This window comes from Dendrobium catenatum, unplaced genomic scaffold, assembly GCF_001605985.2.
Source record: "Dendrobium catenatum unplaced genomic scaffold, ASM160598v2 fragScaff_scaffold_1410, whole genome shotgun sequence".
In the NCBI taxonomy this organism is placed as follows: Eukaryota; Viridiplantae; Streptophyta; class Magnoliopsida; order Asparagales; family Orchidaceae; genus Dendrobium; species Dendrobium catenatum.
This window is the reverse complement of record NW_021319872.1, coordinates 704,731-726,531: the sequence shown is the minus strand read 5'-3', so window position 1 is coordinate 726,531 and position 21,801 is coordinate 704,731. Positions and strand designations below refer to the sequence as shown.

The 21,801-nt window shown below is 37.3% G+C and overlaps 1 protein-coding gene across 1 annotated transcript in view; it reads right to left on the bottom strand.

The window, feature by feature from the left end:
- Positions 1-890: 890 nt before the first annotated feature.
- Positions 891-21,801, bottom strand: part of LOC110098624 (probable histone acetyltransferase type B catalytic subunit) — a 74,560-nt gene continuing 53,649 nt past the window's right edge. The window contains exons 5-10 of the mRNA XM_020825503.2: positions 6,316-6,354; positions 6,168-6,241; positions 5,987-6,080; positions 3,279-3,366; positions 3,029-3,189; positions 891-1,905 (exon numbers count right to left, since the gene is read on the bottom strand). Of these exons, the coding sequence (XP_020681162.1) occupies positions 1,264-1,905; positions 3,029-3,189; positions 3,279-3,366; positions 5,987-6,080; positions 6,168-6,241; positions 6,316-6,354 (1,098 nt within the window). The 3' untranslated portion in view covers positions 891-1,263. The remainder of the gene's footprint in view (positions 1,906-3,028; positions 3,190-3,278; positions 3,367-5,986; positions 6,081-6,167; positions 6,242-6,315; positions 6,355-21,801) is intronic.

Here is a 21,801-nt window from a genome sequence, read left to right as displayed (position 1 = left end):
ACCGAACAACGAGTAGCTCGTCGAACGTTTGGTTCGCTTGCAGTCCTAACAACCAATCATCTACAACTGGCGATCATCAAAGCTTCTGAAGACCAAATCTCCTTGCCTTCGATTTGATCCGGCCGAGTCGAGCACTCTCTTACCTCCCGGCATCGAGGAGGGGACGCCGGAAGGCTGTCGGATTTTCGAGGGGACTAAAAGTATTTTTTAAAATTTAAATTAAATTGTTTAAATTAGCAGGTCGATCGCCCACATTAGAAGACCTGAAGACTCTTTTATGGGATCGATTCGCTCTCCCAAATCTCCTCGCCGTTGATTCGCTCCGGCCGAGTCGAGCCACTCTCTTACCTCCCAGCATCGGGGAGGGGACGCCGGAAGGCTGCAGGATTTTCGAGGGGACTAAAAGTATTTTTTAAAATTTAAATTAAATTGTTTAAATTAGCATTCATATCACATCTCTTAAGAGTAAATCCACTCATCTACTAAGCATACGCATCTCAACAACACTTGACCTAACTATCCAACTTTAATTCTACTAATAATATCCCCCATCAACCATCACTAAAAACAATAGCCCAAAATATCTAAAATAAGTACACTTAGTAATAATGACTTTATTGCTCAAAGTCATAAACCTGCCACAAGATCTATTATTAAAAATATATATAATAAACACTTTAAATTTAATATATTTTAAATATATTTTATATTAACTTTTTTAAATGATCAAGTGAATCAAGGTTGGCTCCCATTTGACTTTTGCTCTTCTAGCTCAATTTACAAGCCATTTAAAATTGAACTTGAGTAAACTCAGGAACCAGCTCAACTTATTTACACCCCTACTAAATGGCACCCCTCATATATGTCTCCATAAAAATAGATCAACGAGAAATACATAAAACAAATAGATATATCAATAGAGTGCAACTAAAGTACAAAAATCACTACAAATAATTAAAGAAGAAACAATAACTCAAACCATTTTTTTTCCATCACCTCGCAGAGAAAATGATTGTCCCAGTTGAACGCTTCGGACATGATATCGAATTACCGGTGATTATGAAACCGCAAAGGGCAAAAATTCATTACCTCTTCGTCTAACCTGATCATCTTACAGTTCCTGTGTTATGTAAGCAAATATAGCACATTTTCAATTACCTGCCAAGTTTTCACTATGAACACGTCGCTGCTTCAGCTTACAAACTACTGTGGAGAAGGAAGGCCACAACATCATTACAGGCGCTAACTAAACAGTCCATCTCACTAACTCCTTAGAGAAGAAACCTTCTCTGCAATCTCAACGATGTCCTCTAATTGCTTATCAACCAACTTGTTCAACTGCTGCTCCAGATCAGCTTGAGCTCCATTTAAGCAGTCTGATTCTTCTCCATTTTGTGAACAATATACAACAAAGGTCATATCATGATCATAATCATTTGGCACTTCAATCAAAAGCTTTCCTTTGGACTTGGTGTCTTTATCAAATACATCACTCTGTAAACGAGTGGAGATACTTGCTTTGAAGTTCTCCATGATCTTGCGGTCCTTGGAATTAAGGTTGAGATATATGAGGATATCCCAACACCTAAGGAACTGAATCTTGTTGATCTTTAATTTTTGGCGTACAGTGTCAATAGCATGAGTTGGAGGGCGTGCCAGTGACTTGCAGGACTTCTTGGATACAGAGCAAGTCCTAAGTAATGACGCAACAGAGTTAATGGCTGGTTTTATCGGTTCAAAATCAAGCAGGCGAAGGGTGTCAAAGCAGGACCGCAGGTACTGGAGATATTCCGAAGGTTCTTCCACAGTCAAGTCATACACATTCTCAGCTATTGCAACTGAATTAACCGCCTCAAGAAGGCGCCGGCCATGCCCTTCCCCCTGGTAAGGAGGTAATACCAGTATCTGAATGCAGAAACGACGAGAGTTGGCATGAAGTTGTAATTTTATTATTCTAGGAAAAGTGTACTTTTATAAACTGGACTGCTGTTAGAGAGTGCAAAGAACGCCATCCTAATATTTGAACAGATCAATACAACTGAAAGTCAATAGTCTCAAAACTAAAAGAAGCAACTTATACATCCTGGATAAAAAAAGCAAAGGTTTGTTGAGTTGGGCTTGGGATAAACCGAGGATAAGCTAACAGAGAAACTCATAGGCTTAAGTATTAAGCGGACTTGAGCCATTTGGTAGGCCAAAAAAAAAAAAGATGACAAGCAGAAAAATGACCCACAAAAAGCTAAAAAATTAACCTTGACCAGAAATTAATTGTATTAATTAGTATACTTAATTAAATTAATCAGTATGTTAGATAATTAGAAATTAATTATATAACTAATGATCCAATGATTGCACCATCAAGAGTGATTCTGTCAATGACTCAACTGCAGCATCAACAACTGTGACCTCAAGCAAAATGGTGACTACATCTATGACAGACTGCAAAATTAATGGGACACGACGATGGCATTGACAGACATCAGAACTAAGGATAGTGACAACGACATTTACAGGGATGAAAGATGGTGTTGGTCATCGTGAGAAGCATCAAGATAAGAGAAAGATGAAGATCTGAAGCCAGGAGAGAAGAAAAAATATTAAGCTAGCTTTAGCCCTCTTGCTGGGGCGCTTTAAGTAACTAAGCTCAAATAGAGTTTTAGGAAAAACCAGGCAAAAGCTTTGCAGCCTTAGGAAAGTGCACAACAGTTGTTTGGTTTGGCTTTGGAACTTGAACTAGTTTAAGCCAGACGTAAACCCAACCAGACTAGCTCCAAACAAACATATCCTAAGCCTAGCAAAGCTTTTATGCAACCAGAGTAAAAGTCAGTTATCAGACATAACAGCAACAATAATGCACAATAAGCATGACATCTAGCCAGCAGTAGCCTCTAAGTAGAGGAGACAAATGTAGAAATGGTAGAATATCAATGTCTTGATGAAAACTTGTACAAAAACTAATGACATCAGGTCATAGACTCTAGAATCAATAAAGCTCAAAAGTACTTCAATAAAAGCTGATGGAACACACCTGGCTTAGTCGAAGGCGAGTGCTTTCAGGGTGATGATAGAATCGATAGACAGTTGCAAAACCAAGCAATCTTAGATCATAATCCCCTGTTTGGCTCTGTATTTTCTTCACGGCAAAATAGATATCCCATTTTGAATCTGTCACATCAATTGGACTGCTGCCTGAATCAAAGCATTACAAAATTTGTCACCCGATAAAACAGGATTCACTATAATTATTGCTTAGAAGGTCATAAAAGATGAAGCAATACCATCAATAAGAAGAAAAGTAAGAGGTACGAGACGGCTATACAATAATCCAACAGGTAAGCTGCATAGTTCCATTCGAACAACCTGGTGCTGAAAAGACATGGCATCGATCAGAAAAACAAAAGCTAAGATAATGCAGCACAAGCTTTAAGAGAAAAAGACCAGAAGTAACAAAAATTGTTAGTAAAGAAAGTAACTTAACCAAAAATCAAATTAGATTAAAATGACGTGTCAAATGCACAAATCTATATCATTAAAAAAAAAGGAAAAGAAAATTTAAAAAAAACATAAAATTGCAAACAAAGAAAAAAAAAACATTTCACAATTGTTATTATGAAATTCATAGGACATTTGTGAAATTTTAATGTACCAGAATCTTATTTGAAAGAAATAAAAGCCTCAATTTTCACACATACAACAACAACAACAAAAGCCTTTATCCCACTATGTGGGGTCGGCTACATGAATCATTTTCCCCCATTATGTTCTGTTAAGGGTCAAATTCTCATCTAAATCTAATAAAGAAATGTCATTTCTAATAATTTCTAACCAAGTCTTTTTAGGTTTACCTCTACCTTTCTTAACATAAGTCAAATCTAATACATCTACTTTTCTAACCGAGTCATCGGAAGGCTGCCGTTTTATGTGACTAAACAATCTAAGATGACTCTCTATAATCTTATCTTCCACTGGGAGGCTCCAGCCCGCACCCTCAAGAGGAGTCGCCTTCAGCTTACGACCGTCCCGACCAGGCGAGGTTCTGGCCGTCTCGAGCAGAGGAGTCGCGCAGTCGATCGAGTCTCCAGCCCGCATCGTCGCCTTCAGCTTCCGGCTTTCCCGAGCAGGAGCTCGCACAGTCGATCTGTAAGTTCGACGACGTTATCGGAGTTTACAACATTTTGATCAGAAGCAAAGACACGAGCTCGCTCGCTGCTAAGGTAACTTTCTCCCTTTCGCGCGCTTCTTCGGCCAAATCCCGTAAATCCTGCTCAAATCCTGTTGCCAAAGAACCCCTAAATCGACGCTCTAACCTAATTCCTGTTACAGGAACTTGATTTTTTCTACAATTCCACTGAAGAGGGGAAACCAACTGGTTTTACATTTGCGCATTGTCTTCTTCATTTGGAAGGAGAAGAAGGTATGTGAGATTGAAATAGAGAAATATTTTCTTGCACTGAGATCTATTCTTGCGTGTGTTTGCTGTTGATAATCTTAATATTGCTTGCCATTTTTAATATAATATTACCTTAATTTCTATATATTATATTAAAAATTAGTATGCCGTGTTCACGCCGCACCCGTGTCCTGTATTTTTAAAAAATGCCGTGTCCCGTGTCCGTGTCGTGTCGTGTCCGTGTCGCCGTGTCCGTGCATCTTAGATTTTTACACATACTACAACAACAAAAGCCTTTATCCCACTATGTGGGGTCGGCTATATTAATCCTTTTTCTCTATTATGTTCTGTTAAGGGTCAAATTCTCATCTAAATCTAATAAAGAAATGTCATTTCTAATATTTTCTAACCAAGTCTTTTTAGGTTTACCTCTACCTTTCTTAACATAAGTCAAATCTAATACATCTACTTTTCTAACCAAGTCATCGGAAGGCCACTGTTTTATGTGACTAAACCATCTAAGATGACTCTCTATAATCTTATCTTCCACTGGAGCTACTCCAACCTTTTCACATATATGCACATTTCGTATGATGTCTTTAAGAGTAAAGTCATTCATCCACCTGAGCATCCTCATCTCTGCAACACTTGACTTAATATTATGCTTCTCTTTTAATGGCAAACATTCTGCACCATAAAGCATTGCAGATCTCACTACCATCTTATAGAATTTTCCCTTAAGTTTGAGAGGGGCTTTTCTATCACATAACAAACCCGATGCATTCCTCCACATCAACCATCCAACTTGAATTCTACTTAAAATATCCCCATCTATTTCACCATCACTCTGAACAATATACCCAATATATCTAAAATGTGTGTTCTTATTAATGACTTGATCACCCAAAGTCACAATCCCCCCACTAAATCTATCATTACTAAAATTACACTCCATATATTCAGTTTCAGATCAACTCAAATGAAAGCCTTTAGACTTTAAGGTTGACCTCCATAATTCAAGTTTACCTCCAAATCCCTCTCTAGTCTTATCAGCAAGAAGAATATCGTCAACAAAAAGCATTACCAAGGTACAACCTCTTTCAAATGTCTAGTGAGAACATACATGACTAAAGAAAAATAATATGGGCTTAAGGCTGGTCCTTTGATGTAATCCAGCTGAAACAAGAAAATACTTGGTCAAACCACCTTGTGTTTGAACACAAGTAACGACTCCTGCATACATATCCTTAATGACTTGAATATAAGCATTATGCTTTCTCTAAATCAATAAAAATCATACGTAAATCCTCCTTATTCTCTCTATGCTTCTCCATCAAACCTCTCAACAAATGTATAGCTTCCATAGTAGACCTACTTAGCATGAATCCAAATTAACACTGTCGTTGTCATGTCTCAAGTTCTGGATGAGAAAAGTGGAGGGTTGAGTTAGGTAGTCAACAGTAAGCGTAAAATTTGTCAAATAATCATGACATGAATCCTTTAATTTTCACAAATCAGAACTTAAAAATAAGAGTTAAAATAAAATTTTCCAAAAAGCTAGTTTCTAGAACAACTTCAAATGCCAAGGCAGTGTACCTCAATAAATGAACCGTCTGAAAGATTATCAGATGACTCAGCATCTTCATTGATAGAATAAGACCGCAAAACAGTTCCAGCTGAAATAATACTTCTGAGATGCAAAGAAATTGGCAGGATGAAAAGGAAATCAACTCAAAAGGAAGTCTGATAAATGTGATATAGATTGGCCAAACCATACCTAACACAATGACTCTCTGTGGAAAATGTTTGAAGGAAATCAATTTTCTCAAGTAATGCTTCACCGAATATATCCTAAAAAATGTAAATTTTAGCTAAATGTAGGACACGTTTAAAAAAGCAAAAGATCATATGAGACCACTGATTACCTGAAGAGCCAGCTTTAAATCCGTAATCCCCTTGCCTCCCTGAAACAAAAGAAAAAATAGCAAGTATAAGGTTCCATTAAATCATAAGTTAGATAAAAGCGTTGGCAGAAAATCAGTTTAAGCAAGTAAAACCCAACATACTTCTGACATTTAAGCCTTCTATACAGACAAACGGACAACAACGAATGATGTTAGTTGAAAGCAAATAAGTCCACCAAAAAATATAAGCTGGATATGAGCATAAAAAGAAAATCAGCAGCTTCTCAGCTTTTACTATTTGGTTTGTTGTAAAAAGGGTGTAAAGTATCTCAAATGCAAGGGTTTTGAAAATATTGGTATTTAGTTTAAAATAAAAGGAATGCAGAGTAAATTTTTGAAGTAAAAGGAATTCAACCTCTAGTTCAAATCCACAACATATTTGTAATTCCTCCGATTTGGATGATTTTCATGTATATCTAATATTTCTTGCAATTGACGCCATGCATCAACCGCAGACCACCGTCGCCATGACCACCATCGACGCTACAACCACCATTGTTGGCCAACACCACTATCGACCACCATCACCGCCATCCACCCATTGTAGCTGGCCACTGACTATTGCCGACCACTACCTTTTTACACTTTACATTGGATTCATTTAACTTCAAACCCAACAAAAAAAAAAGAAATCTCAAGTATTCATTTTACAATCATCCAAACAACTTCAAAATATTCCTTTTACACTGCATTCCTTTTTCAAACAACCAAACAACCCCTAAGCAAGTAAAACCTAACATGCTTCTGGCACTAAAGCATAAAAGACTAATAGCATAAATAACATATGCTTTTTGGCAGAAATAAATAATTCCATAAAGGAGAAAAAACCCAACCACTAAACTACTCATAAAAGCATAGACTTTCAAACTTCTCCAAAATATTTTGGAAATTAGAACCTGTTTAAAAATATTTTCATCTAAGAACTGTTGCATGGAATGGGAAACTAAATCTATTACTCTCCAAGATACTAATCAAGGTAACTTAAATTAATTTAGTTATTTTTGGATTATGTTTGCATTTCTTTACATTTTACTTGTTAATTTGTTATGAAAAGAAACAATTAAAATAATTTGTTTGCAAGGATTATTCTGACTATAGAATTTATCAGATCATTAGGTTATCTTGATTTAAATTTGAATTAGTTAAAATTATCCATGTAATCCTATTTCCAAATCTGTAAATAATCCATAATAAACTGCAATTTGAATCAAAATTCCTCATTTTTCTCCTACATTTTTACTCTTTGATCCACTCAGGAAACACAAATCCAAAGATTCCTAAGATAAAAGATTCAATATTGACTTCTCCCACAAATTTATTTCCCACCTATTACGATAATTGTGTTAGGAAAGATTCCCAAAGTTGAAAATCTATTTTCTCCAAAAAAATCTCAACTTACGCAACACCTACTATATCCACTCTTCACAAGAAAATTTTAAAGGTATTCACCCCTTCCTAAATCAGAGACTGAATTAAAGGAGAATCCAAGCAAGTTTTAATGGTAAAATCAAGAAAATGAGAAGATAATAAAAATTCATATCACCAAGAAGGGTCCATCATCAATTTGGAATCAATAGTGATCCCTTACTACAGATATTAGTATCATAGCTGAATTTGTTGAAGGTAATGACATATCAATCCTAGTTCCATCCCTTCCCCTTGCCTGCCCATACATTCACTTCAGCTAAACATCACCCAAGAAAAAAAAAACATTAGACTAACATTAACCAAACCCTAACTATAAGCTATATATATATATATATATGTTCAACTCAAACTCAACTTCAAATTAAAATCATTTTGAGTCAACTTTACATCAATTTCAAGTTGACTTAAATTTAATTTTAATTAATTAAATTTATAAATATAAATACAATAATATGTCTTATACACATATCTTAAATTGTATACATTATATATTTATTTTGAGATAAGGCTTTTTAATTTTAAAAAGATGTCAGATGAATGAAGAATGAGTGTTGATTCTCAATTTTAAGAATAAAGATGAAGCACAAGAGTGTGCAATTATAAAGGATTAAGTTAATGTGTCATACCTTAAAATTATGGGAATGAACAATTGAGCACAGGTTATGACGTGATACTAGTGTTTATCAAAATCAATTTGAATTCATGCTAGGTAGGTCTAATATGAAAGATATACATTTATTGAGATGTTAGATAGAGAAGTATAGAGAGAGTAAGGAGTATCTACATATGATATTTATTGATTTAGAGAAAGCATATGATAAAGTTCCAAGAGAAGTGCTTTGAAGAATTCTAGAAAAAAAAGAGTTACAAATGCTGATATTTAAGTCATTACATATATGTATACAGGATCTATTACTTGTGTTCAAACACAAGATGACTTGACTAAGTATTTTTCTATTTTAGTTGGATTACATTAAAGATTAGCTTTAAGCCCATATCATTTTGCTTTAGTCATGGATATTCTTACTAGACATTTGAACAAGGATGTACCTTAGTGTATGTTTTTTGTTGATGATATTCTTCTTGTTGATAAGACTAGAGAGGAATTTGATGAAAAACTTGAATTACAAAAGTGACATTAGAGTCTAAATGTTTTTGTTAGAGTAGATCTAAAATCAAATATATGGAATGTAATTTAACTAGCAATAGATCTAGAGGAAGAATTGTGACATTGGGTGATCAATGTCATTAAAAAGAGTACATGTTTTATATATCTCAGGTCTATTGTTCAAAGTAATAATGAAATAAATGGGATATTATTAGTAAATTTCAAGTTGGATGGTTGAAGAGGAAGAAGGCATTGGGCATGTGTTGACTCCTATACCTCAAACCACGCGCAAAAGGAACCAAAATCGGCGAATCTAGCAACGCACACTTGACGAAACGCATCATTTGAAAGGTTGAACGACCTCCAATTGTCAAACGGACGATATCATTATGATCAGTATATCGAATCTCCTAAGTCGAGGACCCTCGCAATCAAATCGGAAAAGATCAGTCCGAAAGGATGACCAACACCCGAAATTGACGACGGCACCCAAACGACGTCAGATCGCAAAACAGATCATGTTGTTGTGTTCGGAACGTCGTCAACACTATAGAATTACATTTTCTACGCTCAATTAGGATCATCCAAAGCGGTGGTCCGGATCACAAAGTGACGACACATATATCAAGAAAAGGGAACCTCAACGTTGCCCAAACCACGTACGATTGCAAAATAGACTTTCTCGTTGCGTCCGAAATGTCGTAGACACTTAAAATATACATCTAATTTGATTAATTGGGAGCGACCGAGTGGTGGCATGCATCCCAATACGTTAATGCGTATATCGAGGAAAGAGGCTCCGACCCTGCCCAAATGATGTCTCATCATGAAAAGGACTTCGCCATTGCGTTTAGAACGTCCAAAATACCTAAAAGGATGACAGCCAATTTATTCAAATTAAAACGTGTGAGGAGGTCGATACACATCTCGAGGCAAAACACGAATTTCGAGAAAAATATCACTCAATGATACACAAATGACATCCGATTGACAAACTAACTTCACCGTTGTGTCTAGAACACCGTCAATACTCTAAATTGACTGACAATTTATTTAATTGAGGTTGCGCACATAAATCGAGGAAGTCCTAAAGCAATAACACGCATTTTGAGAAAATTAGGCATCAACGTCACCCAAATGATGTCCAATTGCGAAACGGACTTCGTCGTTGTGATCGAAACATCGACAATATCTTTAGTGCACTATCAATTTGTCTAATTTTGATTATTTGGTAATGTCGACATGTTAAACGAGGAGAAATTTATGCAAAACGAGGAGAAATTTATGCAAAATAATAAAATCACACAAATCGAGGTGATTTTGGATTACTTAGGATATTGTTGTCCCCTTTTCATTAAATGCTCAAATTACCAAGCATTAATATAACTCTTAATTTAAAGAATTTTTTCAGCAGAGAGCAAGAATTAATCAAAAAAAAAAAAGAAAGGTCAACTTCCAATTAAACGCCATTAAATGCACTTACTCTTTTGGTTGTTGCGTCATTACCGTCAATCGCTTGTCGCTCCCTCTGTTTGATGATTAAAAGCGGTAAAATAGAATCACTCTTGCTGGCTTCTCCATCATCTCTCCATATCACAAGCAAGGGATCTTCCCATCCCAACTCTTCTTCTTCTCAAGCCATAACAACCCACAAAAAGCCATAACAACCCACATTTTTTATCTACGACCACCAATCCAAACCTCCCACCTATTCATTCCTCCAACCAACAGTCAAGCCTCACCAAACCTGCTGCAAGCAAATTTCTTTCTCTAGCTCAACGACCTCTGCGCCTACCTCTCTCTATCACATGCCTGAGCTCTTCCTACATATTCACCTGTACCAAGCTGCCTTGCCGCCACCTTCACGTCACTTGCCTTCAATCCGCCTACCTGTTCATGTGAGCAAGCCAACCGAAGCTCTTCTGCCGCAATTTATTCCTTCTTCTCCGTTTTGAGCCAAAACTGAAGGCTATTTGTCTTTATCTTATAAAAAAAAGGAATTAACTCTCCCCTCCACACTAAACTCTCTCCCCTTTTCACACAAGAGCAATCCACTTTAACAGACATTGTAGCAGCTTTTCCCATCGATTTTTTTTTTTTTTTTTTTTTTTTTTTTTGAGCCAAAACTGAAGGCTATTTGTCTTTATCTTATAAAAAAAAGGAATTAACTCTCCCCTCCACACTAAACTCTCTCCCCTTTTCACACAAGAGCAATCCACTTTAACAGACATTGTAGCAGCTTTTCCCATCGATTTTTTTTTTTTTTTTGCTTTTTTTTTTCACGTGAAACACACCAGCATACTTCTTCCTCCATTAACGCCAAAACAACCCATTTTAATAGTCAAAACAACTCCACAGCAAAAGGCACTTGCATTTCTTGATGAGGTCATCGATCAAAGGTTCAGACACGTATATCGCCGGAAGCATCGCCGATCGATGGCCACGATTCAGAGCTTATATTTTTTAGTTATTCATGCATTTTCAGTTTTCAGTATTCCTGTTTTACCCTTGTGTGTGAGTGAGTCATGTTGGGGCCCCGAGGGCGATTTAGTCATTATTTATGCTTTTATTTTTTTTTTATATATTATGACCTATATATAGGGGTCGTGTATCATTGTATGAGGAGAATGAATATTTTGAATGAAAATTTGGCTTTTGTGTTCTCTTTGTGAGTTCCGTCTTGAAGATCTCTTAGTGAGTTCTTTCTCCTAGATCTCTGTGTGAGTTCTATGGAGAGCCCAAAGTGAGGGCAAAGCAACACCCACCAGTCATTGGAAGAGTCCGTGGCTCGTGGTCTATCCCCCATACCCGATTTCCCCTCTTTCTCTCCAACCCGCCCACCTCAACTCCACCCCTTAGCCGCCGGCCATCCTACCACCACCATCCGGCCGGGAATCGTCCAACCATTGACCCAATCTCCTCTTCCATTCGAAGCTAAATTTTGAAGTTCGAATTTCGAATGCCAAAATCTTTCCTATTTTAGAATTTCCAAATTAGGAAAGTTTTTGAATTCGTTTTCATGACGAATTTCAATTTCAAATGGATTTTGTTTTAACCCCTTTCAAACATCATGCATGCAATTTTGGAAGCCACCCACTTACACCCACACCAAATCCCCCTTCTAGAAGCCGCCGGCCCCATGCTTGGGTGGAACCCCATTAATGCTCCATTAAGGCATTGATTTCTCTTGAATTAGGAATTAACTCCAAATTATTTTCCCTCCTAATTTACTTAAAACTGAAATCAAATTTCAGTTTTAAGTTTTCAAATCTCCTCCTCCTCATCTTGCCGCCGGCCCTAGGATGGGCTCTCCCATTGATTGCCTCCTTTAATGCTACCTCATATTTGAAATTCAAATTGATTTCAAATAAATTTCCCCTCCAATTTTACTTAATCCTGAAATTAATTTCAGGATTGGGAATTAATCCCTATTCTCCCCTCTATTGGCCGCCGGCCTTGCTTGGGGTTAATGCCCAATCGGATGAGATCAGTCCGAAAGGATGACCGACACCCGAAATTGACGACGACACCCAAACGACGTCCGATCGTAAAACAGATCGTGTCGTTGTGTTCGGAACGTCGTCAACACTATAGAATTACATTTTCCATGCTCAATTAGGATCATCCAAAGCGGTGGTCCGGATCACAAAGTGACGACACATATATCAAGAAAAGGGAACCTCGACGTTGCCCAAACGACGTACAATTGCAAAACAGACTTTCTCGTTGCGTCCGGAATGCCGTAGACACTTAAAATATACAGATAATTTTAGGGGTGTCAATTTTTGACACGACCCGAAACACGACCCGAACCCGACCCGAAAAAATCAGGGTTCGGGTCAACCCGAACCCGAAATGGGTCGGGTTCAAGTTGAACAAATCCACCCATTTTAAAAATCGGGTCGGGTTCGGGTTGACCCAGCAACCCGAAATTGACCCGAAAGTGACACGAAAATTCATATTTGACCCGAAAACCCGAGATTGACCCGTTTTTGACCTGATTTAGACCCGAAAAATGAATATTGACCCGATTTTTGACCCGAAAATTAACAATTTTAGGTCAACTTTGGGTCATTCCTGTCGGGTCAGGTTGACCTGTACCCGAATCGGGTCGGTTCGGGTTTGGAAACCTGACCAGTTTTTAAAAACAGGTTGGGTTTGGGTTGACCCGAATAGTGTCGGGTCAATTCTGGGTTCGACCCGAACCCGACCCGCTGACCCGAATTGACACCCCTAGATAATTTGATTAATTGGGATCAATTGGGTGGTGGTATGCATCCTAATGTGTTAATGCGTATATCGAGGAAAGAGGCTCCGACCCTTCCCAAATGATGTCTCATCATGAAAAGGACTTCGTCCTAAATACCTAAGGATGACAGCCAATTTATTCAAATTAAAACGTGCGAGGTCAATACGCGTCTCGAGACAAAACACGAATTTCGAGGAAAATGTCGCTCAATGATACACAAATGATGTCCGATTGACAAACAAACTTCGTCGTGGTGTCTGGAACACCGTCAATACTCTAAATTGACTGACAATTTATTTAATTGAGGTTGCGCACATAAATCGAGGCAGTCCTAAAGCAATAACATGCATTTCGAGAAAATTAGGCATCGACGTCACCCAAATGATGTCCAAATGCGAAACGGACTTCGTCGTTGTGATCGAAACATCGACAATATCTTCAGTGCACTATCAATTTGTCTAATTTTGATTATTCGACAAAGTCGACATCTTAAACGAGGAGAAATTTATGCAAAACGAGAAGAAATTTTTGCAAAACAATAAAATCACACAAATCGAGGCGATTTTGGATTACTTAGGATATTGTTGTCCCCTTTTCATTAAATGCTCAAATTACCAAGCATTAATATAACTCTTAATTTAAAGAAATTTTTCAGCAGAGAGAAAGAATTAATTTAAAAAAAAAAGGTCAACTTCCAATTAAACACCATTAAATGCACTTACTCTTTTGGTTGTTGCGTCGTTCGCTCGTCGCTCCCTCTGTTTGATGATTAAAAGACGTAAAATAGAATCAGTCTTGCTGGCTTCTTCAGCCGAATGAAGAAATCCCTGTCAGTTCCAGTCTTCCACAAGCATTCGCACCTCAAAAATCCTCACGACCGCACTACTAGAGAAATCCAACTCTCCCAGCCGAGAAGTCCCCCGCTCCCATCATCTCTCCAGATCACAAGCAAGGGCTCTTCCCATCCCAACTCTTCTTCTTCCCATAACAACCCACATTTTTTATCTACGACCACCAATCCAAACCTCCCACCTATTCATTCCCATTTTCATTCCTCCAACCGACAGTCAAGCCTCACCAAACCTGCTGAAAGCAAATTTCTTTCTCTAGCTCAACGACCTATGAGCCTACCTCCCTCTATCACGTGCCTGAGCTCTTCCTACATATTCACCAGTACCGAGCTGCCTCACCGCCACCTTCACGTCACTTGCCTTCAATCCGCCTACCTGTACATGTGAGCAAGCCAACCGAAGCTCTTCTGCCGCAATTTATTCCTTCTTGTCCGTTTTGAGCCAAAAATGAAGGCTATTTGTCTTTATCTCATAAAAAAAGGAATCAACTCTCTCATCCACACTAAATCCTCTCCCCTTTTCACACAAGAGCAATCCACTTTAACAGCCATTGTAGCAGCTTTTCCCATAGATTTTTTGTTTTTTTGTTTTCTATTTCACGTGAAACACACCAGCATACTTCTTCCTCCACTAACGCCAAAACAACCCATATTAATAGTCAAAACAACCCCACAGCAAAAGGCACTTGCATTTCTCCTATACCTTTTTTTTAAAGAAAAAAAATCTTATGTTATCCTTACTTCTGTTAGCAATCTCTAATAATAAGTTAGTATAGATGTCATCATTACTTCTTTCGTAGTTAGTGATTCACTTTTGTTAATTACTATTAATATCTCATACAAGTAATTAGTATTAATTTATACTGTTAGCTATGCTTCTCATTATTGTTATATATATATATGAGTATATATGAAGATAAAGTGAAATAAAAAAGTGGCTTTTGCAAAAAGCTAACAATGGATATCATCATTACTTCTTTCGTAGTTAGTGATTCACTTTTGTTAATTACTATTAATATCTCATACAAGTAATTAGTATTAATTTATACTGTTAGCTATGCTTCTCATTATTGTTATATATATATATGAGTATATATGAAGATAAAGTGAAATAAAAAAGTGGCTTTTGCAAAAAGCTAACACTTGTTCTTAGCACATATATCACTCTTTTTTTAGCCAACAGCACCTCACGTCAACAGTACTCGAATTTCAAAGCTCATAAATCTCTTTTTATTAGTTACTCGTTTACTATTGTTATTCTATTTTATTTTATTTTGTTTCTATCATTTAATCTCAATAAGCATTTATCAATAAATCATTAACCGTCTGTGTTGCTAATATATATATGTGTGTGTTAAAAAAAAAAAGATTTTCAAAAAAAAAAAAATACAAAAAAAAGAGAAAAGATTTTTAAAAAAGAGAGAAAAATGGAGTGAGTTTGTGCATTTCGCCGCCGACCCCGAAGATATAAATTCTCAAACTCAAAGATTCGCGTTCTCGTCCTTTGCAGTGGACCAAAAAACTCCCTATACGCGCTCTCGTAACACAATGGGAGGAAACCCGGTGCGGCGCCTACGACGAGGCAGATAATCACCTAAAATCCCATTTTCGGCGCTAGCGACGGACTAGAGAACCATCTATATGCGCTCTCATAGCATGGTAGGAGGGAGTCCAGTGTGGTGCATATGGCGAAGTGGATAAGCCCTATACACGCTCTTGTAATAAGGCGGGGAGTCCCTAAGTACCTATACATGCCCTTGTGACGTGGAAAGGAAAGCGCTATACACGCTCTTGTAGCGTGGTGGGATTGAAGATATATGCTCACAGTGTCACCCAACACCAACCATACACGCTCTTGTAGCGTGATGGGATGGACCAGTTTCTCGTATTTTTTCCTAAACAGGGGAGACGTCAGAAGGCTGCCGAAATTTTCAGTATAATTGGGGACTTGAACTTGAACATAATTTGGACTGAATAGAGGACTTGAGCTCGGACTTGAATTTGATTTGGACATTAAATGAACTAAACATGAATTCAAACTTAATTGAAATGAGCTTGAATTTGAACTTCATTTGACTCAAGTGAACCATGACTTGAACATTTGAACTGAAGCAAGGACTTGAATTGAACCTACTTCGAACTTGAACAATCATTGAATAATTGGCATTAGACTTGCTATGAACCTAGACTTGAAAATTAAACTCAAATTGAAATGTCAACAAGTTAACATCACAGATTAGAATATAAGGAATATAATTTGGATAATTATATACAATTGAGCATACAAGTTGACCTTTATGAAGGGTGACATGGCACTTGAAAATGAAACCATGATTTGTAAATTAATGAGTCATAACTCAAGTACAAGTGAGCAAGTATAAGGTTAGTGGCGGAAACGAGATTTACCAACACTACTTTTTTGCAAAAGTGAAGATGAATGTGTAAATGACATAATCAAATTTTATGGAATGATATGATGTTCCCAAGGGATAACATGACTTACATGCACCGATCATAACAATCAAAGAAGTCAAATAAATAGGTAGTGGTTCATGTATGAATTGACCACAAACTTTAACATAAAATTCCTTATTGGACATAGCACAGAGACATCAATGAATAGGATAACAGTTCATCATGTAAATTGCCGATTATCCTCAAAGATGAAGAACTTGCAAATACAATATGCTTGTAAGTAATAGGGAGGTGTAATGAATACGACAACTTCGACAAGTATCAAGTAATTTGTAAGATATTCATAATAGATCACCTACGAGTGAAGATAACTCGCCAAAGTGGCTGTAGCAATACCCTACAGTTCGTATGCAAGAAAGAACTATAAAACCCCTATAAGCATTAATACCTACGAGCAAATGCAAAAAAATTGCAACAAATGTCATGCAACAAACACCACGACACTCTAACAAGCAACAACAGTCTGGTGTCAAGCAAATGTATCAATCTCCTACGAACTGTCGTAGGAAACCCATCACATACAAACAAGGGCATTTACAAGATGTAGGAGAGCTCTCGCTCATACAAAAGTCCAATCAAAGGTGATGGAAAATAATGTGGTGGATGCTAAACCGCCCCATAGTCAACAACCACTTAATATCAATCAAAAGCATCGATTCCCTGCGATCGGAAGGGACTGATATATATGCAAATGAATGTCAAAAATCAAATAAAAGACTCATGGTGAAATTCTCAAAGCATACAAATTTTAATCAATGAGTTGGATTATGCAAACAATGATCAATGAAGGGATGAAAAACTCATGCTAAAGCTTTGGCATGCATAATTTGTTGTTCCATTAATGATAACCAACAAGAATGTGACAAATGGAGGAGAGCTAAAATATGCAAGTTTCATATACATGAGTTGATATTTCAAACTATTGCAAGCATGACTATAACCCATTTGCAACCAAAGGACAGATAACATACAGGGAGATATGACCTATTTGCAAGCAAAGGTTAAGTGGAAAATGCAATAACATGTTAATATTCAATAACAAGGAGTTCTAAAGAATGGCCATTGATTTCAAGGTATAAGGCATCAGTAAGAATGCAATCACCCAAGGTTGAAATGATTTATTCTTTATTTAAGCCAACATCAGAAAATGATGATGATGATGACATAATTAGGAAGTCGCCTATTGATCCTTATACGAGCTATGGGAAGGGAAAGCCAGATCAAATCATTATTTTTCAGAGATAGAGTTAGTGAGTCTCCGCTCAACCAAATTCTGAGCATTGAGTTGGATAAGATTATTGAGGCTTGCAAATTTCTTGATGAACAATGGTCGTGCATCCAACATACCTCCTACGAACAAATATTGAAGTACTATGAAAAATACAAACTTCTACGAGCTATCGTAGAAGACCTGTCAAATGTCCAAAATACCCCCGCACATACACTGTATTTGTATACACATAGGTACCAAAAAAGGTAAGTGCAATAACAAAACTAGCATGGGCTCGGGTAAGTGTGGTAAGAATACACACGTGACGTCTGGGGATGCTGTGCGGGTCAATAAATCAAAGTAGTTTGAGCCCGATCCTTCTTTATGGAAAGATAGGAGTCGACACGGCTCGAATTATCAAACAGATATACAGTCAAGGTGTCGACTGAAATATTTGTTTTATATGTTCATATAAGGCCTTTAAGATCGATGACAAAAGGAATTCATCAACAAAAGCATAAAGCCTATGAAAACCGATCCACTGTCGATAGCTCGACAGAGTCAACAAAATTCAATCCACAAATGAAAATGACCCCAAACACCCCGATAATGGTCATATTGAATGCAGATCTCAACTGACTAGGTTAATTCTAAATATTTCAAAATGTCATCCCAAATGCCCGAAATCCAAATTTTCGAAAACCATCCAAATCTAGAATATTTAAAATTCAAAATTCAGCCATCAATCACTTAAAGTATAAAATTCATCCACCCTCTGCAATAGTTTGGCGAGATCGACATGTTGAAAATAACCTCAGCACATAAAGAGATAATGTCCGGTCGAGAATATCACTAAAATTCATTCTCAAAACAATCTCCTACCAGTAAGGACGTGATACATGTCCTCTAACCGGTAGTTTCTTCGCCAAATGGCACTGTAGGTAAACGATTATGACCCTAGGCCCTCTGAACTAAGTGGTTCTACCGCCAAATGGCACCACGAGATAAAGTTTAAGGCCAGAGTCAATATGTTCCTTAGCGGCATCAAATCCTTAAGATATTAATCAATAGGATATAATCGATAAGCCAAAAAACCCTCTATTAGCTAAGGTGGATCCAAATTTGTCCCCTTAGACAAATATTCACCGCAAGTCTACAAGGAACCCTTGGACGAAGCAACTCATGACTGCCGACAATGTTTAAAATTGCGTATTCGGGTATTGAGGCATTTTTCATTCGTGAGGCGAGGCGTAAGCCTCAAGACGTTTTAAGGCGTAAGCCTCAAAATCAAAAGATTGCGTAAACATAAAATGATAATTTTTTTATGTACTAATGAGTGAATAATATAAAACATAAAAAAACATAAGATATGAAGTGAAATCAAAATATCTCAATAATAAGATAACATGAAATATAGTTCAACTCAAAATTCTATCGTTCTCAAATCCCAATATCCTTTTCATTAACATATATTTCCAATTTCCAAAAATAAACAGCAATGGCATAACATAAGAACTCATAAGTCATCAGCACTGTCATCACTAAGGGGTTCTTCATTTGAATCATCATTATGGTGAACTGCTCTTCCCTTCATCCTCTCCTACAAAGTCCAATGTCGAGTATTTACTTCAAGATTTATGTTAGTTTTAATATATATAGCGTGAGGCGAGGCGGATCTTGAGACGGGCTTCAACCAAGTTGAGGTGCAAGCCTCATAAAAAAAACTCGAGGCGTAAGCATCGAGGCATTTTTTACTGGAGTTGCGCAAAGGCGAGCCTCATATTGCGCAAATTTAAACAATGACTGCCAACAAGGATCCTTCTGTCAGGTTGGGTCGACTACCCTCTCTATATTTTAGACCAGGGACCACAATGGCCTGAGACGACGAAACCATGGGATCTTGATCGGTTCTATCATCCATTCCCCACCATATGCTTTAAGTGCAAGATAGTGAAATTTCTATTTTAACTATCCAACTTCCAAATACCCTAAACCCATGCTGCTACTATATGCCAGATAACACGTATTTTTACGTATCTGATCGATGTCTAGCCTTAATCAAAAATTCTCTCTCATGATCGAGAGGGGTAATTAACTATAGGGGCATGAGCCTATAGGAATCCGAAATTCAAATCATAAATTCCTTGCAAAATGAGGGTGAAATCTGTTGGTAGCATCTTATCTACAAACCCATATGCCTTTCCAATATTTACCCCAAAACTTAATCTGTTAAAACTCCCCCGAAAAAGCAACGGGGTAGGTCGGAGCCGAATTTATCTGGAGCCCACAGCATGTTATGCAATAAAAATGTACCCATCAAATTTAAGGGAAATTTTTATAAGATAGTAATGAGAACTGCAATGATTTATGATGCAGAATGTTGACCATTAAAAAAGAAATATAAAATTAATTGTTGGAGAGATGAAGATGTTCAAATGAATGAGTCGCTTAACACTTAGACACAGAATGTGAAATAAGTATATACGTGAAAAGGTTGGGGTAGCTCCAATGGCATATACGATAAGAGAGAGCAGCCTTGGATGGTTTGGTCACATAAAACGTCGGCCTACCGATGACCTGATTAGAAGAGTAGATGTATTAGATTTGGCCTATATTAAGAAAGGTAGAGGTGGACCTAGAAAGACTTTGTTAGAAAGTATTAAAAATAATCTTTTTTATTAGATTCAAATGAAATTTTAACTCCTAATAAGACACTATGGAGAAAAATGATTCATACAGCTGAACCCACATAGTGGAATAAAGGCTTGTTGTTGTCTTTGTAGTGGAATAAAGGCTTGTTGTTGTCTTTGTTCTTGTAGACTTTTTAAATCAAATTCGATTGAGTCAGACGAAAGTCGAAATCAATATCAAGTTTGGAGCAGAAATATAGTCGAGTCAAATTTTGAGCAAGTTTCATATTTTGTACTTTCCAATAGCCTAATGCATAAATTTTGCCAAAAAAATTGCATAAAGACCATATAAACTTGCTCATAAAAAGGAAATTATTCTAACTCAATTTGGAATCAACATTATAAATTCATCCAAAAGTTTCTCCAAACTCATAAGCATCTAAGTATACATTATTATGGATATAAAGATGTCTTGTGATGTATTAAAAAACCATTGCCTTAAAGATAATAAATAAAACAATTATCATCAATATGACACGAGTCATCTTCAATATCTTAATGAGCCATATTACAATGAATCATATGATAGGAAATACTTGAGTTCTCAAGTAACCTTAAGAGAATATTTGAGTTCGCAAGCAAACCTATCACTAATTGGAGGAAAATAGCGAGAAAAAGTAAAATATGGGCGAAAACAGCCCTAAAACGATATATTGCAATAAGAGAAGCAAAGCAAAACCAACACGAAAGCAAGATACAAGTGATCCTCAATTCGAGAGGAGGATCGTCTCTCCCAAATCTCTAGACAAGAGAATCTAGAGCCCAAACGCCAAGAAACCCTAATTCTCAATCAATCAAAACATGAAAACTCCCTAATTCCCTCATCCCCTTTAATACAAGATCTTTCCTATTTTAATTTCCCTCCAAAATCCTAGTCTCCCCACTCCGTTTGAATTTTCAATCCATTGGAATAATGGGGCCCACCCCATTAGGCAAGCAGAGCAAAGGAGGCAGAAGTCTCTGCCTCCTATAGACCAGCGGCCCCCTTTGGGTCGACTGGTTCTGGACCAGTTCACAAAGAACCGATCTAACAATACCGCCCTCCCAAAGAATCACTTTGTCCTCAAGGTGAAAACAAGGAAATTGTTGTTTCATCCTCTCATATGGCTTCCACGTGGCCTCGTAATCCAGGAGGTTCTTCCACTTGATCAGCATTTCCTTAGTTCCATCTTCGTTCTAGCGAACCCCTTCCAGCTCTAAGTGTTCAAGAACCACCTCTAAATCCTCAGTAAGTGTCGCCGGTAGCTCAGGGTTGGCTGTGTAGTCACCAATGGCCTTCCTCAACTGCGAGACATGAAAAACCGTATGTATAGTAGCCATAGCTGTCAATGGCGCAAAATAGCGCGCGCCATGGCGCACGGCGCGGCGCGGCGCACCTACGGCGCCATGTTCATGGCGAGGCGCATGTGTTTAAAATAGCGCGCGCTATTTGCGCCA